The 24,900-nt window shown below is 37.1% G+C and overlaps 2 protein-coding genes across 5 annotated transcripts in view; both read right to left on the reverse strand.

Moving 5' to 3' along the window:
- The window catches only part of LOC138686440 (pro-resilin-like), an 89,744-nt gene extending 74,730 nt beyond the window's left edge, over positions 1-15,014 (reverse strand). The window contains exons 1-2 of the mRNA XM_069789548.1: positions 12,317-15,014; positions 9,314-9,448 (exon numbers count right to left, since the gene is read on the reverse strand). Coding sequence (XP_069645649.1) covers positions 9,314-9,337 — 24 coding nt within the window. The 5' untranslated portion in view covers positions 9,338-9,448; positions 12,317-15,014. The remainder of the gene's footprint in view (positions 1-9,313; positions 9,449-12,316) is intronic.
- An 89-nt stretch (positions 15,015-15,103) lies between these two features.
- Positions 15,104-24,900, reverse strand: part of AGL (amylo-alpha-1,6-glucosidase and 4-alpha-glucanotransferase) — a 39,999-nt gene continuing 30,202 nt past the window's right edge. For all 4 annotated transcript variants that reach the window (XM_069789545.1, XM_069789543.1, XM_069789546.1 and 1 more), the window contains exons 29-34: positions 23,331-23,443; positions 21,304-21,515; positions 20,633-20,730; positions 19,996-20,083; positions 19,774-19,907; positions 15,104-18,331 (exon numbers count right to left, since the gene is read on the reverse strand). In XM_069789545.1, the coding sequence (XP_069645646.1) occupies positions 18,214-18,331; positions 19,774-19,907; positions 19,996-20,083; positions 20,633-20,730; positions 21,304-21,515; positions 23,331-23,443 (763 nt within the window). In that variant the 3' untranslated portion in view covers positions 15,104-18,213. The remainder of the gene's footprint in view (positions 18,332-19,773; positions 19,908-19,995; positions 20,084-20,632; positions 20,731-21,303; positions 21,516-23,330; positions 23,444-24,900) is intronic.

Raw genomic sequence — 24,900 nt, forward strand, 5'->3', positions numbered from 1 at the left:
ACACAGATGACACAGGAAGAGGCAGGTGGCACTGATCAGTGGCACTGCACATGGTATGCTTATTCTGTATTGATAAATTATGATAAGTCCGATGTGCACCAATATCTGAACACGGTTAGATCAGTAACTGAAAATAACAATAATTGTTTCATCTTCATTTATTCATCTTTTTTGAAGCAGCAGAAGAAAAAACCTGCTGGGTGGCTCAACTAATTAATTTATATAGATGAAGATTTCTCAATGACTTGGAACTAGAGCTATTTCTTGGATGCAAGCTACTTTCACATTTTAGGCATGAGTACATCTTAGCATAGCTAAGATTTACTATTGCTGACAGTACTTATATTCTCATCTTGTGAGCTACTTCTAGACTACCCAAGGGACGTTACTATGCAAGAAATCATATACTAACACCAATTTGACATATTTTTAAAACCATGTATAAAGTGCTCAGTCAGGAAATACAATTTCTATCTGTATCTTCACCAACTTTCATAAGCCAAACGTAACTCAAACACATAGAATTTACTGTAATTACTATTGGATTACTTCTAGAATTTTTAATGCTTAGGACTATGTATAAGACTACAGGATCTGGCTTAACATTTTTAAAAGGTGACCGTCTAAATGATCATCTGTATGACAGTGCAGATCTTGTCATACAAATGCAGCAATTGGAACCACAGAGGAAAGAATAACTGAAGTAAATGTTTTTGTTATGGCCTTCTTTCTCAGAGAAGCATTCCATTCTCACCACAATAACAATGACTTTTTAGAAAAAATATAGAAACAAAATAACAATTACAACAGAGTAGTCCAAGAAAGACAGTATCCAGAAAAGGTCTGCCTATATATTACAGATTTTGGGAACAATGCTATCATTGTTACCTGGTTACTTCTAATAAATTAGTTATGCTAGCTTCATTGTTTTAAAATAAACAATGACCAGTAGAGTCTTTAGGCTTATAAATCGAGGATATTTGTAAAGGTGTACCTACTCCTAAAAGCATCACTAGCGTAACTTGAGCTTAATTAAATAAGAACTTAGTAAAGAGCTATTGATAATTGCAGTAGAAAGAATGTGAATGCGATCACCTAAAAAGACTCTCCTTTTCTCTCCTGTCCTGAGAAGTCCTGAAGAAGTTGAAGAATTTACTCAAAAATTGAAAAAATCTCCCTTACTGCCTAGTCTGCCTGCCTCGGATTGGATGAAGGAAATATGTTTTGTAAGTTCCACTGTAGATTAAAAAGTCCAAATACCAAAGTCTGAGCAAAAACATTTTGAAAAATTTGTTCAACAAACTCAACAAATGTGTCACTGTCAAGTAATACTTCTGGCAAAAATTTAATGAGGAGATTTTAATGATCCAGGATGGAATCTGAGAATATGAACTGTAATCCAGAATAGACAACTGATTAGGACAGCTGGATCTCAGACTCGGGCAGTCCTCCTGATTCTAAGTGAAATCTGGCTGCACCTGTATTAATGCTATAGTTCTGACCAGGAGTACACTTTTGCATCACTCCTGAAGCACTTGCATTCTTTTTTTTTTGCAAAACCTATCTTATTCCTCTTTTTTCAAGGTCCTTCACAGCTCTTATTCTAGTGCATCTAGCCTTGGCAAAAACTATACTGTGCCCCACTCTGCCTGATCTACAAGGTCCTTATTTATGCTGAGTCAGCATCTCTCACTAACTGTTCACTCCTCTTTCTTTTATTAAGAGATAGCTGTCATACCATATCAAGAAGGAATCTTCTAAGTGTAAGTTAGATAAATTTTTGGTAGTAATCTATTTTCACATTTTGTGTAAGTACAAATGACTTTTCAAATATTTTAGAGTCTGGAAGTTGCTTCATTCATTGATCTAAAATATCTTGACTTTGGTGACTTCGACACAGAGTGAAAGATTTCTCTCATGTTTCTTTGCGGAAGGCTATTGATGAGCTACATGAGTGAGTAACATGGAGAAGTTGCATGTATCTATTGGACTAAATTCCTACTAGACTGACTAATTTAAAGAGGTTTTAATTTCACTGGATAATGAATTAATATTTTCAAGCACTTAAGAGTCTTTAAATTTGTAAACATAAAAAGACACCTATTAAATAAATAAAAAATGATGTTTGAGATCAGAGGTAGTAAGCTTACTGGAGCAAGGTTTATGACTGCTTATGTCATCATACTCAACACAAGAACACCTTCTTGGGGCTTCTAGATATTGCCTTAATACAAATGTATTAATATCCCGACAGGGACTTGGAAGGAACAAGAGAAGGCCACAAAGAAACCGTTCAACTATGGCCTTTGTCAGTAGAATCAGCTCATCTTTATTGTTTAATCTAAAGGTCTCCTCCAGATGTGCAAGGACTGGGATGTGTGTCTTGGCACTCAGGACTCGTCAGTCAGAGTCTAGAGAGTTTCAAAGGTTTCCCCTGACTGTTTCCCAAGCTCTTCCTTTCACTCTGCATAGAGTGAGAAGTTGCTGCAGGATGTGTTCTCATGATGCTATGTCACCAGGGTTGCACTGAGTTTTCACTTTCAAAGGCAGAAGCAGGTGAAGTCCCACTCCTTCAGCAGCTAACACTATAAGGAATACTCAGGTAACAACTTGTGCTTACTATTCTTAACATGTTTTCATGGTGAATTTGAAATCTACTATAATGAAAAAACCAACTTACTTTCTATAAATAGTCAGGTTCCCAGAGCTGGAACGTCTTCCATTTTGTTTCAAAATACTAAGCATGCCTGGGATCATATCTGAAATAAATAGTTAGAAGTGCCGTATATTTAGTATAGCTACATTTTCAGGCACACCTATACCCACCAGTCTGCAACTGTTTGATTGGGATAGAGTCTGTTAATGCCTACCAACATCATCCCCACAATGCCCACAATTCACCCTCAAAAGCATCTGGCTTCTCTTTGGCATTTCCATTGCATGGCAATAGATAGAAGTGCAGTAATGGATAAAATCTGTAATGGATAAAGTCTCACAGCCTTGGTAGTGCAAGGATCTATAGAGGCTGATTTGCAAAGACTGCTCATTACAGACAGCATAGTATCAGACAAAGGACCTAGTGGCTGAAGACAAAACATTGCTACTGAGGCCTCTTAACCTTTCCTTTTTGACCTTTTTTTTTTTCCTTCACTCTTAATCACTTTCCTACAACATCAATGACTCCTCCATCAGACAGAACATGGTCCTCCTGTGTGAGCTGTGGCTTACACCAACTTCCTGGCTTGCAAAGTCAGTTTATAAACTTTCATGTCCTTCTGGCAAAACTTTCAGTCCTGAGGCTTGATTAACAAACCAGGCCTTGGAACATCCAAAATTCTCCATTGTATAGACCAAGCCGGAGATGACAGCATTTTTACTAGACTATGGAGTCTTTGTTTTTTCAAGTACTCGACTGTCAGGTACTGTGGTCTCCCATGTAGTATTCAAGGTATGGCAAAATGAGTGACATTATCAACAATGACATGCGATTTTCTAGATGAAGTAATAACATGAGAATACATGCAACTCCTAGTATTTTGAGGAGAAGAATCTGTTTTGGGGGACAGTGGGAATGGAATATACAAAGAAGTCCAATTCCTATCATTGTTTCATTATCATGTAACCCTGGGTATAAGGGGCACACAGAGACCTGAGCATAGAAGAAAATGCAGAAATGGACTGAAGACAGCACAGCAACAAAGAGTTCCAAACAGGTGAGAGGCAGGCATGTAAACAGAGCCTGTTTACAGGGAAGCATGACTCATAGGGTACCTTTCTGTGAAATGGAAGAAAGATGTCCCTGGTGTGTATGCAAGACATTCAGTTTACAAGGTGAAGTGCACGTGCTCTAGACATTGGATAAATACAGCTGCCCTCAAGATAACACATTTTTCCTAAAATAAACCAGTTCACACTAGTAGTATTCCCTTCCATATACTAGTCATGAAAATGCTTTGAACTCAGAGTTTACTTAATTACAAATACCTAGCTATTTAACTAAGGCAAAGATCATGTGTTTTTGAAGTGGTCACTCTTGTCCTTCCATCTAATTGTCCCCTTGTCTCTTGCTATTACTCATAATGTTAAGCCTAAATGTAAGATTATCACCTTTTGGAGGCAGAGACTAAGTATTATGTCTTTGAAGCACAATGAATCCTAATTAGGTATAATCAATAATAATTATAGTTATGTAATGGAAAATAGGAAGGTAAGGAAAAGGAAATATCTGAGATCATAATAATTACTTTGTATTAGAACTGATAGGGAAAACTTGAGTGAGAGGCTGGTGACCCAAGGAAACAGATACCTATTTATTTGGGTTTTCCTTAGAGTTGAAATAGCTAAACTGAAGCATACCAAGTGTCACACTAAACACGATTCGTAACTTTAACAGCCTCTGGAAGTGAGGCTATACTTTCTTTCTACTTGAGCTACGTGTATCAGTGAAGGTTTTGCTGTGGTAACCTCTTTGGAATGCAGCAATTACCACCTATGTAGCAAATTGGAAGTATTACATTCCTCTGCTAGTAATCCACTCCTCCATTTAGCCAGAGGACAGGGAGGAGAAGGAGGTGACTAATGTAGGGAACAGTCAGAGCCACAGAGTATTCTACTGGAAGGGCAAAGAAGCACTAGGCTAACCTCACAATATAAGATTTAAAAGCCCTCCACATGGAGCATGAAAGCCCTGTATACCCATGAAATTCAAGGTAATTTGGGCAAAAATGGAAATTGAGCTCCATTACACTTCTGATCTAATGCTTTATGTTCCTACCGACAACTGAACTCTGGCATTCCCAGAAACGTTGCACAATGCTATCTTGCTAAGACAAGATTGTTTTTTTTGTTTTGTTTTGTTTTCTGACAGGCTCACAGTTAAATGCTACACACCCAAATGATAATTTTATGCTACAGCTACTTTTTGCTTTCCAGTCCAAGGAGAAGTTACACTACATCTGTGTAATGGTATCAGCATATATAAATATATACATATGTGAATAAATAAATATTGGCATGCGTCAGCATAATGCTACCATTTCAGGACTGAAGTTTTACAAGTAAAATAGTGTTTTATCTCCCAAATAGTTGTGGATAAAAGGCAGTTTCAGAATGGATATGTACTTTAAAGGAAGAGGAAGTAGTACTGCATGGACATAAGCTGCTTAAATTATTTTAAGAACCATTGTGTTATTCTGAACAAGATGGGAGAGCAGCAAGAATTTCGCATATACTAGTGTTCTTCCTAGTCAGGTTAAAACAAAAAACAGACACCAAGACACATAAATCTCAGTCTTTTTGTTGCAGTTCAACAACCTTATGCAATCTCCAAGACCAACCACAAGTGCTCTTAGTTCTCTACCTAATTTGACACCTATGTTTTAATCACCATAAAAAAATCCTATGTCAAATCCATGTTTTCTCAGTTGTCTTTATTACTGTTGGCCCATATCCAGCTCTTACGCTAACAAAGTAGTACTCATGCTAAAATTAAAACACGTTCTGTATTCGCTTTCCACATTGCACAAATTCCTGCTTTTGCTACAACCTGTAGACTTATATTAATGCTACACACAGAACTTTGAAGACCCAAAAATACCAGATTCAGTCATGAGTAGGTGTAAGACAGTGTTCTGCAGCTTTTATTAATGAAGATAAATGGTAGTAAGATGGTGATGAATAGTCTTGGTAGTAAGTAGTGTAAAGCAGGCTTTTTAGTGCAGTGCTGGATTGTGCTCTGAGTGAAGGTCATAGGCCACTTCTGGTCTTCAGTGGGATTTTTTTGTTACAATGGTTCCACAGAGAACCTGCTGACCATCAAGGCTGTTGTTGGTACAAGGTCCCTCACGGCTGTGCTAGATCTGTAGCGACTGGCATACAGAAAGCCAGGGTAATAAGTTAGCGTGTGGCATGTCTGGCAAATATAACTTTTAAGTCCCCTTATTCTTCCAGCATTTTTTAGTATTTTTGCTCTGCACTAAGAGTCTACTGCCCAGCCTTCTTTGGGCTATCAGATCACTATGATCAGGTAGAGTTCCTGCTCATGAGGACTGGCAAATTAACGTTCTTGAGTTCCTCCAATCGGATGTCCCATCTATTAAATGGATGCCTTACAGAATGCACTATTTTTTGCAATAAATTTGAATACAATTATAATATATAGCCATTCTTATGCAGAAGTATTAATTTACTATAATCCATTAATTTAAAGACTTTCAAGCTTAGCATGATGTTATCCACAGTATGAAAGACAGACAATTTTTTGACATCTTATCACCCTTTCACAAAAGAATAGCACCCTCATATCAACTGTAATTATAGAGAAACAGTAATATAAATATCCTTAATACATCTTTTAATTAGGTTTAGCAAGTGAAAATATTTTGGAAAGTCAACTCAAGGTCAGATGTGTAAGGACCACCTGGCAGTGATTCACCACCCTGTAGTGATGCACAAAGCACTGAGAATTTCTGCAGTAACTCAGGAAAACACATTATACTATCTGATATAGCTGCATACTCATGCTATTGTTTGTACTACCAATGCATAAATACGCCTTTGCATGTCTGCTTTAAAAGAGTCAAACCACATCTACATCCACAGTGTAAGATATTAACTAGGTACTTGAAACTAGGTCCCTGTGTATAGTTTTCAACATTAGTTCAAACAAAGTAATACAACTGGGAATAAAGAGAAGACAGAAGTGAAAAAAAGACAGGACAAGTGAAAAAAGGAAAATACAAACACATCTCAAATCAGAAAAAGTAGCTGAGGAAGAACACACATCTCATAACTAGGTAGTCCACAGGATTTAGCTGTGGAGCCAGATAGTTTCAGCTTCACACCTAAGTTCACAGAAAGCCAAGTTTCATCTTTAATTTAAGGGATGTCTTATTTTTACATTTCTAACACTTTCTCCATCAAAGTGAAAGTAAAAAAAAGTCAGGAGTGTGTGGCTTCCAGTAATAGTAACAGAAATGGGTGTTCTTAATCACAGTCTATAAACCTGTGGTCTACACATCCAAAGATCTAAATTATGGAATAATCTTTTAAAAAAATCATTCAGCCTGCATTAAAGTAATATATAGATGTAACTTTCATGTATCAGTTCCTCACAAGCCATGTAATTTTCTGCAGAATGCAGCATGGTGAATAACATCCCCAAAGGCATTCAATGGATATTTGAGCTGTTTCATTATATAAAGCCATATAACGATCCAAAGAAAGACCTGTCCTGGACTTTTTGAAATCTTTGTGACACATTTCAGAATTCAATCTGGAGATCATGCTTGAAATAGAGCCCAGAAAGCTGTGTACTGTTAGGTCAGAGATGAGCATAGGCTGTGAGGTTTCCTGATGGCTAAACATGATATGATGTGACAGATGTGAGAGCAAAGGAGCTGTAAATTGTAGGAGGTAAGCAGTTATTTATTATAAACTAAGTATTTAACTATAGGTGGTGCAATCTGAAGGCACATACACAAGCAGAACTTCAAGGCCTATTCAAAGCATCATGAGATTGGGCATGGTGTAAACTTCTGTATAATCTTTGGCACATGTACAGTAGGATTACATATCAAGCACATACGGAGGGTGAATCCAAGGTCTTACCACTCCTCGTGACAGTCCTGATGATAGGGCAGATATAAGTAGCTCCTGATGAGTGCAGTGCTTAGACAGATGTTAGTGTTACTGGTACACTGTGGGAATGATCTGAGGAGGCAGAATTAACACTGTATGGAAGGGAAACTAATTATTGACTTCCTGTTTTTAAATGTCTGTGTTCTGCTGAACTTGACACTTTGTATAAATATTACCTACTACCAGTCACCCTTCATCCATATGTTAACAAAAGGAGGTTTTTTTTTCTGTTAACAGTACCACCAGCAATAGAAGCAGCAATATTTAGAGATCACATCCAACAGCAGCAGCAAAATCAATGGTTCTCTGCTTAGAAGATACCTGTTCAGCCAGGTAGGAGTTCGACTAGCAGCATCCTTGTTTTCAGCAGAAAACAATTGCTGATTAACTGGGAAGGGCAGTGAAAATGATGGAGCGGGAAACCAAAATCAGAACTTTCCAAGAAGAAGTGTGTTAACTGGATAGCACTAGCTGACATCCACTTCTGCATGTCCTGAAGCTGCCAAAAGTTCTCAGGGTACAGCAGTCACAATTTTCCAAGAAAGGAAGTTTAGGCAACAGAGACACATACTATGCAAATATCTCCTCAGTTAATTCAGAGCAATCCTTAAATTCTTAGCATTGGAAACAGACTAGTGTGAGTGGTGTGTACAAATTACTGTTATAACTGTTTAGCATTTCAAAGCATCTTCATGTCTGAGTTTCATGCCAAAATTTATTGTAATACAATACTTAATAAAGCATTAATACTAAAAAATGCTAAAGATATTGTAGTATCCTGGACTTCTACTGCTTTCCCCATGTTTGAAATCATATATACATCAAACATATATACATGTTGAAAGAGTATATTTATTAGCAATATATTGAGTATATAATCATAGCAAATTAAATAGAGAACGCTGAGAATTAACTTTATGAGACCAAAGTTACTATTATAGTAATTACTATTATGAGTTACTTTTGTATATGACATCAAAAGACTTTAAAATGTGAAGTTCAAGCACATAAAACCTTAGAGTCTGATGTTTCCAGTGATTTTGATGATTTCTGGGTGAAATTCACAGTAGTATTTTAGCTATACTGAAGAAGGGTGAAGTGAAGGATGGAGAAATCGAGAGTCCTCTTTAAGACACCATAGTGAACTGGCTGAAGAGCTAGAAATAGGGCTGATGAAATAATGCAGAATTTTGACTGCAGTCAGGTGGAAAATGTTTTTTTTTTCAGCCTCTACAGGAGTTTTTTCCCCTGAGATTTCAATATAAAAAAGTATCTGTTTTTCAAAAGTGAAACCCAGGTGATAATTGAAATAGGATTGGAAATGCATCATGGTTACAATTAGTTCCTCAAGCTGCTCCTCTCTTCTGTGCTCCAGAACTCCTAGTCATACTACTATTCCATTTTTGTATGATATCATTAGAGCCCTATGACTGTCATGCCTGCTAGGACATACTATGCAGTTGGGGAGATAGGAAAAATAGGACATAATGTACTTAGGAGTACAAATCTCACCAGACAGTTGGCAGTATTTTCAGATCAAGCTACATTTTGACCACCACCATCTCCTCCTCCTTCTTCCAGAATCTGGAATTATAGTCCACGGACAGCTGTGTCCAACAAAGGGACTCTTCAATTCTTACATTTATTAACATCATGGTAATAGACTGCAGATTACCTTTGTTGTACAGCCTCCACCCATACATTAATGGACACTCCATGAAAACTTGAGAATACTCTTCTTGTTCTTCATGTTACTGACTTCTTTTTGAGTCTCACACATTAATGATTTTATTCTAGGCTGAATGGTGTGCTTCTTGTTGAACAAAACAGTATGTTTTTATTTGCTTACAGTATAAGTAAAACTAGACACACCCCCTCAATTAACTTCTACCCATATTAAAAAAATAAATCTAAATTTTTAAATTGTTGAAAAAAGTTTCTTTGCAAAGGTTTCTCATAAAGTGTAACCCAAGTCCATGCTTTTTGCACTCAGCTACCTCATCTCAGAATTAATCTATTAAAACAATAAAAGTGATTACTTCAATGCAACATTAATACAGGTAGTTTAAGCAACCTCAGTTTTATAATTTCGGTGAGATTATACAGGATTACAGAATCCAAAATGGATACAGTTGAAGAGTTAAATATTAAAAGCTAATTTACTTGTCAAAATCTTTCCGATTAAAAGCTTTGTAGCATGAAAAGCTTTGTAGCATGAAAACAATTACAAACAGATCTCTTGTTAGTCTAACAGAAACTGAACAAACAACATTAACACTTCTGATTTCTACTTTTAATTGCTGTTTGTAAAGGTGCATAAACTGTCTAAAGCCAAAATTATGCAAAAGTAAACCTGTAGTTACTTGAGGCGTGGAAATTAAATTACCCTGTATTTACTCTGATTCAGCCGATAACAGAATCTGGTGCTTAAATTTAACTGAATTGTGCCTAGAGGCCTTGGGAAAAGCTCTGGAGTAACCTAACTCTACCAAAGGCATCAATATGGCCGCCACAGGCCTGGAGAGAGACCTGGAGCAGTACTACCCAGACAGCCATTACAAGAAAACAAAACCACCTCTGTAACAGCTGTCACAGTAGGTCTGATTATAGGCTTTACAAATTACAAAATCATCTGGAAAATGTGGTGTTCCCACCCAGCTTCAGCAACTGGAATAACTGCTAGAAAATGTAGCCCATTAAAAACACATAAAGCTGATGGCTAGAACTTAAAGCTATAGGAGAGATGCACCTGGATTTTTTCAGGTACAGACTCCATATTTTTTCTTTTGTTATTGTATTTTATATAAAGCTGTTCTGAACCACTTAAAGCGATCTACCATTTCATATCACTCCTTTTATTCTTTTTTCTTACCATGTCTCAGTGCCTGAGTCCATCTAGATTCCTCCCTATTGCTGGTATTCTCACCTAGACTTCTCCATTACCAGCTTTCATTCCTAGAGTACAGCCTTACAATTATCTTTAACTAACAACATCACAACATAAATCTCAGGCCTATGAAACTTTCATACTCTATGCAAACAAAGGCATTCAAAGCAAATTCTGGCAATTAAATCTAAGCACTACACAGTTTTCCCGAGTCCCAAATTATTAATTTTCAATTATAGTTTCATCATTTTTAGCTTCACTGTTTGCAATTTTCCTAGAGAATGCTGCGTGCAAATTGAATACCATTAAAAAAAATCAATGTAACAAAATACTTAAGTTAAAATAACCACAGTTATAGTGAAAGATTGCACAGCCAGAATTATTTTCAGTTTTCACATTAAGTTTATTTGTACATAAACAAAACATATAAGGAAACAGATACAAACATGAGCAATTACAGAATCATTACATGAACTATGACAGAAATAATAAATAAATGCCTAACATACACCTGGTTTCATATCCTAGCATTTCCCATTCTTTAAGAGATAAATGGATTCTTGAACTTTGTAATAAAACAGATAAACAGATTCCTGAACTTTTAAATACTGAAATCTACTTATTAGCTTCAATTATCACTTTAGAACATCAAACAGTCAAAGATGTATTCCTTCCCTCTTCCTCTACATGGGAATATATTACCAAAATATTTTCGAAACATCTAAAAACATTATTACGATTTTGAACTACGGGAACAGAGACTTCAGCCCTTAAAACATAGTCGAGCGAGTGTGGCCGTACAGAAATACACAGACTTGCTGAGAAGGAAGAGCTGGAGAACTGAATCGCCCAGCCTAGACTTAGCATGAGCCTGAACACGGGTAGGTGGCGAACTGGCGCCACCCTCTGCTATGAAGCTGGAAATGTTAATTTTTCAGCTATGACAAAAAGTTGCATTACTCTTACCCAATCTATCATCCTCAACTTTCTACTGAGACGTTTACCTCCAGCCAGCCCACAGTGCTAGTCTCTAGGTTACCATACATTCAAGTAAGATCCTTTCTAACATGTCACCCAAGATATTTAAATCAATCATTCACAGCCACAAAATTTATATACCAACTTATTTCAAAATTCTACTCCAAACTCTACTTAGGCATAATACTACAAAACACCTCGACAACAGTTGACCTACTAATGTCCTCCAATGACTGCTCTTGCCAAGACAATATTACCTCATTATTTTGCTGCTCTTCAGGGTGTTACACAAGCAGCTGTGAGCCTTACTTTTGCATTTGGAACCAATTTTTCATTGCATATTATTATAGCAGATACCACTCTCCAGGTCTAGGCTGTATGTAGGACCCTTATAGACAATGGCAGTAAAAGCAATTACGAAGAAATTTAAAAAACAGCTCCTGAATGTACCCCAGAAGGGAACAGATTGTTCATTCCGTAGAAACCTTTCCCATGACATGCCACTTGCAAGAAATGAATCTTTCAGCTTTCCTGAATTTTTATACATGATTGTGACTCTAAAAAAAAATTTAAAAAAAAAAAGACTTCCACTGTTATAATTTAAGCCCACTTTGGAGCATCATGCTTTAAAATAACTGTACTTACAAGTCTGTGAGTCATAAGCAACTGCAAATATTTCTTCCTTTAGAACTGATTAGAAGACGTCATCTTATGTTTCTCATGGCTACACAAAATTAGGCTCCAGTTTATTTGCCAAAGTCAGACTTTGAAATATAGAACTCCATGTTTCTTAGGAAATTTCATACAAGGAACTTACCTCTATTAGTATTTGGAGCCCAGGTTGTCCAACTTAAGATCCTTGCCAGGCTGCAGCACAATTCTCTTCTTTCATGGCCAGCTTTCATTCTCATTGCAAAAAGGCACTATAGGGAGAATAGTGTCTCCGTCTGAAGTTGTACTGAGATATTGCTGTGGCACACACATGGACACAGAGAAGGGAAGTGCTCCTGGGTCTCACAAATTACATAAGCTTACATGAATTGAGGTAAGCAATTTTACTATTTGTCAAATATAGTCAATGATACCAAACTTCATTTGTATAGTACTCTGAGATTATTATACAGGGTGAACAGCTACCTGTGGATGAAAGGTTGTAGATAGCACAGACGTACCACAAAGAGATAAAGATTTCTGAAAGGAACGGATTCAAGGAGGCATTACACAATGAGACAAACACATCACAAGTGCAAGTGCCTGCAGAAACTGTGCAAGTGCCTGCAGAAACTCAAGAGACTGCAGCTTCACAGATAGCCAATAGTGCCACCTAACTAACTACCAGGAATGCCACTTTCATTCTATATTGCTCTCAGGTTCATTTTCTTACCACCACAACTGCTGGCAAGTTTGCATGCTAATTCTGCTTTGGAATTTGACCCTATGAGAAACAGTGATTACTAAAACAAGTAACAGAGAAGTTGCACCTTATTCAGGATTGTACATGCTGTATATGCTCTAAAATCAGCATTCCCTTTCCCCATTTTAAATGGCCGTTACTCCACTTGGACAGCTGCTCTTTTATGCAAAATTCAGAACTAGGAACCCTCTGCTTTAATTCACTAAGTACCTTCTGTGAAATACCAAAAGCACAGCTCTGTGAATAACTCTCAGGGTTGAGGTCTCCCTCATGGTGCTACATTAAAACGACAGGTGTATAAGCTCTGAAGTTTGAACAAACCAAATACTCATAGGCAAATCCATTTTCCTTATTACTGTTTACAGGCACATTTAAAAAAAAAAAAAAAAGTTTTTTGTCACTCAGGGCAGGTTTCACCTGTTTTCCTGACAGGTGGGGAGCTCACCTATAACCAAACGCTCCTTACCCTGGACGGTGCTGCACCTGCTGCCAGCGTCGAACAACAGTCTCCTCACGCAGTTTTATGAGACTTCTAACGACTTGGCCCACGAAGGGCTAGCAGGGTTGCGCTTTGCCAGCTGTTGCTCCTGAATTACGAGGCGCTGCGCTACCCTGCGTCTGGAGGGCAAGGTACATGGGCTATACCTCCAAAGGGACGTTCGCTCAGGAAGGTAACCCAAATAACGTTTTTCAAAGTGAACTAACGCACAGCTACGCAGTAGCCACAGTAAACGCCAGGTGCAGTTAAAGGCTAGTTTGAGCACGCGGTTATGATTAATCGTACCTCTACCAACCTGATCAGTGCCCACCCGTGCTGCTCCGCACGCCATCCCCGTGGAGGAGCACGCCGGCCCTGTGGAGCAGCTTGCGGCTCTCTGCCCCGCCGAGGGCGAAGGCAGACAGCGAGCTGACCGGGCTCCCACCGCTGCCGGGCCCGCAGCGCGGGCCCACATAGGCCTCACCCGTCCCAGCGGGTGCGTAGGCTCACAGCAGACGGCCGGCGCTAACCCCCGCCCGTCCCGCCTCAGAAGAAGCGGTCCTGTCCCCAGGCAGTCTGCGCCACTCCCCCCCCCCCGCAGGAAAGCCGACCCGCGCTCCGCTCCTGTCCGCGGGGCGTTTCCCTCACCGGCCCCTCACCTTTCCCGGTGCCTGGCGCCAGGCGGGCGCTCAGCCGGACTCTGAGGCGATGGGGCTCGGGGCGCCGCCCAGCGCTAGGGCCCGGGGGACCCTCTCAGGCCGCAGGGCAGCCTGCTTAGCCCTCGAGCCACCCGGAGAGGGGAAGCCCTTTCTGAGGTGAGGAGAGTAGCTGCCCCTCTAGGGTGACCTACAACAGCACGGCAACACGGGCAGAGCTCAGATTTCCTGACTAAAGATGCTTCCCAAATTGCTATCCGCAATCTCAAAAGGAGCTTTCAGCAGAAACCTGCCCGGTCACCACTAATGCTTCATCCATTTAGCTGCTTGAGGTGGCATAGAGGTTTCAGAGTTGGCAGCTCTGAGGTTACCAGCTCTCCTGCTCCTTGGCAACTTAGCGACTGGTCATTTCTATGTTTCCTTAACAATTCTTCAATAGGATGTTTAATTAAAAGTATTATTGAATAGAATAATAGAAATTACTTTCTTAAAGGAAATGCTTGAACAGAAGATTAGAAAAATCCTAATTTTATAAAGCATGCAACAAAACAGGGTAGTTGCAAAACACATTCTACCTATCACAGGTACCTGTGCTGAGAGACTTTGATTTTACAAAGCAGAGCTGGAAAGTGAAATCCTTCCTCTACAGTGACAGAAATTTTGCACAGAAAGTAACTGTGTATCGGTTGGGCAGCTGTTAGTCCATATACCTTAGGACTGTTCTCTTGGGGAATTTGCAATACCATGACTTAAAATTTTATAATAATTTATAGCAGAAGGGACATGCCATGCAGAGCTCTACTAGCCCCATCCCACTCAAACCCAGCTGAGACTGCTGACCAATATTGACACAAACCTAAGAATCTGTGTATAGGGCTCAAGTCTATGTGTTTTTGGTTTTTTTTTAGTTGGTTAGTGCTGTTAGCACTTTTTGTTATTAATTTGACCTGAGTTCATGATCTCTCTGATATGTGCAAAACTGCCAGCAACTGAACAAGCATCATCATCTCTAATGTTTGGCTTTTTTCCAAACAACCACATGAAAAAGTTAATTCAGACGGAGTTAAAGAATTTTATTTTGTGCATTTCAGAAATAAATGATGACATTTTCTAAAATCAGTTGTTGCTGTGCTAGACAGACACGTGTAAAACTCATCTTTCCATTTTACATTACAACATGCAGTGCGAAAATAATACATTATTTTACTTAATTCTCAGTTAATCATCTTTGAATAAATCATTAACTGTACGAACACTAGTAACAGTCAAAATTATTTCAATTGGAAGGAAGAAAAAAAGAAAAATGTCAATACCATATAGATCAAGAAACACCAACTGGAACACAATGGATTCACAGTTCTTACTAAGTTCTTTAGTTTTTTTCTATAACATATTAGTTTATTTGTAAAACATGTTTTACTGATTATAACTTTGCATTACTAGAAGTTTTTGAGTGTATAATATAAGTGATACTAATGAATGAAAATACAGTTCAGGATGAGTCAACATAAATCCCCTATTTTTAGGGGATAATGACTTGGGTATAAAGTTTATCTAGATGAATACCAGCTCATGTAAGTGTTAGACTTAACTTTGCTTTCTTCCCTCTTCATTTTTAAACTGTCTGGCTCAACAAGTGTTCAGTAGGTTTGTGATTAACAAAAAAAAAAAAAAAAAAAAAAAAAAGAGAAAGAAAAAACCCCAAACCAATAAACCACCACCAACCCCCCCAACAGTTATAACCTCAAATCTTACTTTTGTTGCTACTTAACAGCAAAGTCAACCAATACGATACAAATTTTTTCCTATGTAAAACATTTATATGTCACTAAAACTAATCAGTGCAGAAGCAACATTAAAATGGGCATGTTTAGAAGTTCCATAACATACGTATTTTTCTGTACACAGTGGTGTTTTCTTTAAAATTTTACTATTAAATTAGAAAAAAAAACCAGCAGTGACAAATATGCAGTCTCTATCAGCAGTGCAATATGCAAAACAGTAGAAAGTCATCTGTAATAACATACGAAGGCTTTGATGAATAATTTCTTGTTTTTTTCCAACACTGAAAGAGTGTTATTGCCAATGTATATGATCTGACACCTTGTGAAAATCTTTTTCAACAGTCATAGCTATTAAGCTGCACTTCCAATTTTAAAATGTTTCATCAGGTAAGAGCAATTTATTCTGCCGTATTATTCGTGCTTTCTAAACCACAGGAGCCATAAAACACAGTTTGAAATAATGAACGAGAAATAATTATCTAGGAAAACAGTAAAAAGCCAGTCATACAGTAGGACAGAAACCTCAAAATCATTATCAAGAATTTTTGAAAGTTCAGTACATTACAAAAAAATACTTTATATGCCTCTTGCACATTAAAAAAAAATAACCTGTGGCTGACATTTCAGTAACGTTTTCGCTCAAATGACATCTCTCATGCATTATGTCGAGAAAATAAAAGATTTCCCAACCCATGTACTGCAGCAGCTCAAAAGTTGATGTACAATATAGACCTTTCCTAGTCATAACTTCTAAGTACTGAACACTTCAGCAAGGGAGTTCAAATACTTACTAACCTTTCAAATAAACAGTGTGAATATAGCCACTTCTTACAATTCATCTATCTTCAGCCTATTAACTTGCCCTTAAATGTTATCTATCTGTAACATCTCCCTGAACAAGATAGCACACTTGCACTGTACTTTAGACAGGGTACAGAAACTTTAAAATACAGATACAATAAAGTCTTGACCTACATGTTATTAGTGCATTATAATTACATCCTGTGTATATTTTTTTCAGCATATGTTGTCCAATATTAAAAAAAATGCAGTATCAGTTTTGCTTTCCCCCTCTGTGATGTGGGAAGTGTTGTCAGCCTCACTCTCTGCCTGTTTATTGCACTAAGATGGAAAAATCGCATGAATAGAGAGTTGAGAATTACCAACTGCTCTTCTGTCAACCACCCTTCAGTTTGGGAACACTGAACGGAACTTAGTAAGAGCATGCAGGCATCCAAATATGAAAGCACATACATGTTTTGCATCATGTTCAGCGGAAGCTCTTCCCAAAAGAAAAACACAGAGGTAGCATGCTTATTCTTATTGGTGGAATTTCAAAAGGCCTAGAAGCCTCATCTTCTCTTCTCCAGTGGTAGGCTAATAGCTCTTCCCACTGATGTTGTTTCCACCTGCTTCAATAGAGCTAGGATATTCCTAAGAATAAAGGGCTGAGGTGACCATACCTCTCCAATAAATTAATTAAGTAGTCAAGCACATTGACTTCTGTATCTTTGGCCTCCCCTAATGTAAAGGCTGTGCATTGTATGCACATGCACATGTTTCTCATGAATTCCTTATGGTGAAAAAGAGATTTAAATGAAGAAATAGGTTTGCTGCACGGCCCACAGTATTTAAATAAATTTAAAAATGGATTAGCATAGGAAATTACCTCATTATTGCTCGAGTTAACCTCAAAGTAGTTTAAAGTTTATGAAAAATTTATATATAACTTCAAACATTGGTGTATTACAGTATTTGTAAACTTTATTTCTGTGGCTGCTTAATAGAGTGTTCAACTGAACACATACAAAAAAAAATCCCCGTAATACAGTTCAACAGAGAGACAACATATTATGCCTTCACTAATGTATGGTGCTACAGCACAAAGCATACCAAAAACTCAGAAAGCTATAGGTTAGTCTACTCCCCTTTAAGCATGCATTTGCAAAACATCCATTTACTCTTTAAGAGACAAAGAAAAAAAAACAAACATAAGAGCTGTGCTACTTATTTTTAGCTCAGGAAAGAGCCACCTCACTTTGTTACATCAAGATTTTGATTTGAAACATCTAAAAAACCAAAGCTACTTAAAATTAAGTTTGTGCATATTCTTAAAATTGCTCCTTACTAAAAGTTTCTGCATTAAGTGTGCACTGCAGTTTTATTTTATCGTCAATGGCCTGATTTTCAGAAAACAACCCAAGCCCTACACAGTTACAGGGCATAGGAGCTGCTGGCATTCAGCATCTTTGAAAGTCAGGACACAGCTTAAGTGATTGTGCAGAACAGGACATTTCCCTTGCAGTATAAAGCCAAGTGTTCATTTATGCCCAATAATAAGACTACAGAAGTTTCATCAAATCAATCAAAATAAGCTTTTACAAGTCATAAAGGATTTCAAGGATAACACCAATGGACCAGGCCTGAGTTTCACAGCTAAAAGGGCAATACTGTCCATTTTCATTGGTCAGTTCTGGAAGCCCTTTCCAGGATGATCTGATAAAAGAAAAAAAAAAAAAAGCAAAACAAATATTGTTGTTAGATTATACACTGAAATTAAAAGAACATTTCATTTTAAAACCTTTTAGAATATTATCTCAGTAGGAAACGGAGAACCATGACTAAAGGTCATGACTACAGGCACAGTATGTTCTTTAATAACTGAGATCTAATGAATCATTTTTTTCCCTGCAGCTGGGAATGGTAGTTTTTTGTGAGGGTGCCTCTCCTTCAAAGTAGACTCTCTGCTACTAATAATATCTGAACTTAAACTACTGGCATGTTGTCCCTGTTTTTCATTCAGGTAGTTTTGCAGTTGGAAGAATACAAATTATCTTTGAGTTAACTGAATGGTATTCAAATTACACTTGAAACTGGATTATGGTGCTACAAAGTGATAATGGCTGGAAGATAGCATGACTACATAAGCCTTTTTTTTCCTCCATAGGAATAAAATTTCCACAAACTAACATACTTACAGAAATGCTCATAAATTGAGCCTGTTGCTACATTAATAATTCTGTACACAAATGAAATACAAAACCAAGTAAAAGTACACTACTTAAGTAGTAAGACAGAAAAAACAAAGAATGCTACTAAACTGTAAGTTATTTGGTAATACTACCAAACAAGACACTAGGACAAGACACTACATAAAGCGAAAAGTTGCTTAACAAATCCCTTTTCTTCCTTGTGTGGTCAGACAAATCCTTCTGTCATGACCAGTCCTACTGAGTTACAGTTATGGGTATAAATAAATGCATATTTGAAGTACTGCAGAACAGATTATATGGAAGAGATATCAAGGGCAAGATCTTTGTTTTGTTTGTTTTGGTTTGTCTCAAATCCTTAAGAATTAAAAACATAACAGACAGAAAACAGGGAAAAATAGTGTGGATTTGGTTTTTAAGAGGGAGAACTCAAAACACAAAGTAACATTTAAGGACCATAGCAAGTTCCTCTGCCTTCTTAGAATATCAAGGTTATTAAGATTCTGAAACACTGTCATACTAATTTCCTCATTTATAACACAAGAAATCCTAACAATATTTTACATCAGCTTATCTGCCACAATTTTAATCTGTCACTACTTTAACTATTTTGTTTTGCAGGTTGTTCTGAAGTATTTCGATATTTTAAAAAACAACTCACCAACATTTTTTTCTGAAATTTATTTTTTGTATGAAATTAGATCCTAATTTTTACATAAGGTTTATTTCACCTGGTCTTGAAAGGGGTAAGTATTAATAATTCTGCAATCTATAAAAAGCTGTACTTGAAACCTGACTTGAGATCTTCAATAGCACATACAGCAGTGAACTTTATATGTAAGCAACAGATGCTGTTTATATTATAGATCTGTACATTAACATGCAATTGCATAGTGGATACCACTAGCTTGAACGAATGTTTTGAATCTCTGTTAGCAGGTGTCTTACCTTTCAAGGTGAACATAGTGGCGAGAAAGAACATTCTTAATCATAACTACAGTTTTTGCATATATCTCTGGACCAATCAACTTTGAGAAGTACAATTTGGCACGAAGAAAATATCCAATTGGCCACAGCCATTCCTAAGGAAAGAATGAAAAGAGATTATTATAGCTGTCAGTTTGAAAAGGTGACAGCACTTTTTCTAAAATTGAAGAAATTGGCTCTTACAGGTCCTTGGTGATAATTAAAACCTCTGGCTACATTATAGTTGTCATTGTCAAGAGCATTATCATACACTCCACAGTAAACCATATCACTGCAAGAAAGAAAAAATAAATTACGCAAACAAAGCCTTAACAAAAATGATACATAAAAATGGAAAGCAGAAATGAACCAAAAATTTGTCATGGCATTTACATTTAATGGTGGTTAAGTTGGGGAGGTCTCCACCAGGTTCTGTATTTTACGTGACAATGGAATTCCAAATGCAGTTTAAACTAGTAGGAAAATGGTTATAGTCTTGGAATTTCTTGAATTCATGATTTTGCACTTATGCTTTTACTCAAACTGTAGTGCTGTGCACTGTATCATATATAAGCATGTATCAAGATGCAAATTCAACATCTTTTATGATAAAAAATTTGACTTACTGTGTGGCATCCAAAAACACCTGGCGATTGCCTACACAAATCAACTGCATGGACTTTTAGAACAGCAAAATAATTGTTCCGCAAGTATTTATTGCAGCCTTATTTCACAGGTCTGTATGAGGATTTTAACAAAAGAAATACTATCCTCACATGTCAAACAATTCCTACTGTCATGTTTTGTAATTAACACTTATTCTTATGTCTACTATACTTACTCTGGGTCTAAGGTTTTCATGCCTAATGGACCGAGCAGTTTTTCCTCTGCTATCTGCAGAGCTTTCCAAGCTCTCTCAGGTGTGAACAACTCAGGGGCCTAATAAAATAAAGATTCAATGAGTAAACTCTGCACATGTACACACATAAGACTGTGTATACAAACGTAGAAGACCACAAAAAGCCCAAGTTTTGTATTACTGAATCAACTTCTGGAACCTAAAAGTCAGAGTAAGCAAGAAGACAGAAGCTATCCAATTTTTAAAAATTTTTTATTTTATTTTAAATACACTTGCCAAGTAGTATGACTGAAGCTCTTTACAAACCTGATAAAGACAAGCAACCCATGCTTTTTAGCTAATTCAATGGAAAAAGGGGGTCTTTTCCCTTGAAGGGAAAAAGGTCTGCCTACCAAACCTAACCTTAAAAGACATTCTGAATACAGTGAACACTGCGAATTTATCCTAGCTATACACTGGACAGCAGTTTCATTTAGGTAAGTCCTGTCAAGGATGTATTTTTAGGACATACTCCAAGATGGACCAATATTAAAAGCATGGAAAAGAAAAGCTTTCAACAAGTTATTCTAAGCAAGGTATGTTCCTGATATAATGCCATGCAGGTGAACCTTGCAATGAACTTTAAGTGCAAATGCTTCCCCCCTGCCACTTACCACAACCATTGCTATTGTAAAATTTGGCCTGAGTTGGTAATCACACCATGGACTCGAAGCTCCATAGCTGTCCTTATAAATTCCACGTTTGTGAACAAGATTTGGATGTTTCTCGTTAGGATCTGCTGGGTTCTCAGAGACAAAGAACAGCCTTTCAAAGTGTCCTTGAATTTTTCTGTTCCACTCATCATATGTGATAGTCTCCTCCTTTTCTGCAAGATGTTACATACAGGTTTTATTTTCTGAAAACAGCCACAGTGGTAACACCAGAAGTATGCTTATGTCTATTTTTACTGTTTTGCTTATTGAGGATTTACATAAGATACTCCTAACACAATAAAGGCCATAGTAGCATTGCAAAAAGTTATTATCTAGAAGTTGAATTATACTGCAGATCAACTCCAACACATGCACAACTTTTTTACACAACATTTTTTAACTTGCAGCTAGCTAGAAGCAAACAGTATGAGGTACTGTGATCTATAGTAAATATTTAATTGAGTAAGTTTAAAATTTATAATTAACATTTCATCATGGTAACATGTCAGCTCTTTTATAGTACTTGGTATACATATTCTTGCTATTTTGGAGACTTCAAAGAGAGTGTCAAAACATTAGGATAAGTGTCACTTCTAAAAGCTTTCTCTTCCTGAATTCCTGACACTCAATGTCAGGAGCGGAACTAGGATCACCTCTCTCAAGCTGGTGTTTCACCACGTTTAGGCCAATTCTACAGTTCACAGGAACAGCTCACTGAAACTTCAAGTGAGACTAGAAAAACATCAGGTTTTAGTCAGCAGAATTGTCCTAGGGATAACTTCCTGACTGAGATACACATACATCTTAAATAAGCAATGTTTTTAAGAAAGAACCAAAAACAGTGAAGAATTGTACATCAGTTTTACATTAGGTAAGTACAGGAATATTACCTGTTTTTCTTAAACTACAACTGGAGTATAGCAAAAAGGATAATACTACCAAAACTGAAATATGGTATGGCCAGAAGAACAAAAAACCTAGAAACTCTAACAGTAAGCCTATTCTTAAGAAACAAGGTATAGACCATAAATAGGAATTAAGGTTTGTTTTAAAATAGACTCAGCAGTAGATGAATGAAGTTTAAACGCAGTTACATGAGATTAACAACAGTAGGGAGTAAACACGCATCAACACAAATCTAAAAAAGTTGCTTATGTTTCTGGAACAGAAGAGGTAAGACAAGTCCTATAAATATTATTTCTACATCTACAGATTATAGTATTGCTGTGTACTGAATTCTAAATTGTCTTACTTTAGCCATAAATTCTAAGAAATCCTGAAGTGACAGGTAAGTTCATGACCTAAGAATCTGTACTATCAAGGACTGGTAGGAAAAAACCTAAAACAAACACTTCATTCACATTTTCTAAAATAGAATAAAAGAACCATTAAATTAATTGCTTTCCAGTATTACCCTTTACTGAAGAGTAAAAACGCTTTACAGGGCATATATATTCACTTGGGCTGGGTAAGCTCAAAGCAAAGTAACTTTGTAACCAGAGCAGTATCTCTCCGAAACATAAGGGACATCTAAAGATACTCATGTAAGTATGCACAAGAGGTGGTTTTCTGTGTTGTGAATATTGGGGGGGGGAGTGGGGAAGAAAAGGAAAAGAAGAGAAGCATCTCGTGTCATTTTACTTAGCATTCTTGTAATGAATGATGTGTATCATCATAATATATAATAATCCTATCACTTATATCAATTTTGAGAAATGGTATTTAGGCTCCAAAATTCCTTTGTAATCCACACCTTAATACATGGAATAAAATATTTGAAGTATTGACATGACAATATCAACTTTTAATAAATTTTTGTAGTAACAAAAGATTTTATCATACAAGATACTTTCCCTAGTTTTCCCCTTTTCCCCTTAAACCTTCTTGAGTAGTTTGATAATCATCCCTGATGTTATCTGGCCACAATTTCATAGTTTTAGTTATTTTTATACTCCAGTAATACAATTATGAGATGTGCCTGTTCTTACCATGTCTTTTTACAGTGACTCCACGGAATGGAAACACATTTTTCCCAGATAAATCCAGCAACCAGCGAACAGCAGACTTGCATAGGCCAACAATTTCCACAGCGGAGCCATCTCTAAAATAATAATGATAAAAAAGCCCAAGAATTACTTTAAGAAGGCTATTAAAGCTCAATAAGTAACTGACCCCCCCCCCGTATCTTATTTAGACACTTCATTTTTCCCTATTCTCCTACTATTCCTGTTTCTCCTGTAGGAGTATCCCAAAGGTCTACACTATTGCAGTGTTTTGTGAGTAACAGCTCCGTCATCATCACTATTGTCCTTATTTTCTAAGCTTCAGTCATACCTCTGTTACCCATATTCTCTTGAAAATGAAGAGTCCTTAGACATTCCAATCTCTCCTTGCAAGGGAGCTGCTCCATCCCCTCGAGCTTTAGCTGCCCTTCTCTGTTACCTCCCTTTATTATGTCCTCCCTGAGACCAGCAATACACATAACACTCAAGATACAAATGCATCCTGCAGGTGTAAGGTTTCGCAGAGGCAGAATGGTGCCTTCTGTCTTGTTCTAAAAACCTTTACCAATGACACCAATTATTATTATTTTTTATTAACTTTTTTGGCTGCTGCTGTACACTAAGATATGATTTCAGAAAGCTACCAGTGACTCCGATTTCCTTCCTGTGTTATAGCTCAGTTCTGATAGCATTCGTATAGGTGTGGTTTTAGACTATTTTTCCCCTAGATGCATATCTTAACATTATCTACACTGAAACTTATCTGCCACTTTTAGGCACACTCAGTTTTGTAGGGTAATTTGAGTTTCATGAAAGGCCATGAATAAGAGAAGAGATCATTAGCATAAGCAGACTGTCAATTTACTTTTTTTTAGATCAGTAGGAATCCACCTGATGAAGAAACAACAGAGGAAAGGATGGAAAAGAGGTGAGGTTTTCTGTCAGCTAACAGGGAATGAGCTTGATTGTAAACTGGCTAACAGATACTTTTCTTCTGTACAACAGACTAATTTAAAGTGGCATTATCATACCCAGCTAATTTGCATAGATTTATGAGAATTTTATACCAGTGATTAAGAACACAAAAAAAGGATCAGCCCCCAAAAACTTGGTACTCTGATGTTAAAACTACATTCAGTATGGAGGTTCTCATCTGCACATGCACTTTGGTAACTTAGGTAGTATTTCTGCCATAATAGATTACTCAAGTCAAAAGTGAAGCATTAAAATAAGCACTAAATGCACTTCTTGGACTTGCTTCTTTTTTCAGGTGATATATAGATAATCACCATATGCATAAATTTCATATTATATCACATTGAGTTTTACTGCCTGCTTGATGTAAAATTTTTCTCCAGCATGACCGATTCTACCTCTTTAGGGCAGGTACACCTCAACCTCTCTTGGTTCCCAATTAAAATGCCTCACTTGTCAAGCAAGACAATGTTTTCCTTCAGTTCTCACCCACAGATAGCAGTCTACTTGAAACTGATGCTGTACTAAACTCAAGCAAGGATGCCTGCAGCAGTTTGCTAGCACATAGTAAAGAGCTTAT

Source organism: Haliaeetus albicilla, chromosome 8 (assembly GCF_947461875.1).
Source record: "Haliaeetus albicilla chromosome 8, bHalAlb1.1, whole genome shotgun sequence".
NCBI lineage: Eukaryota > Metazoa > Chordata > Aves > Accipitriformes > Accipitridae > Haliaeetus > Haliaeetus albicilla.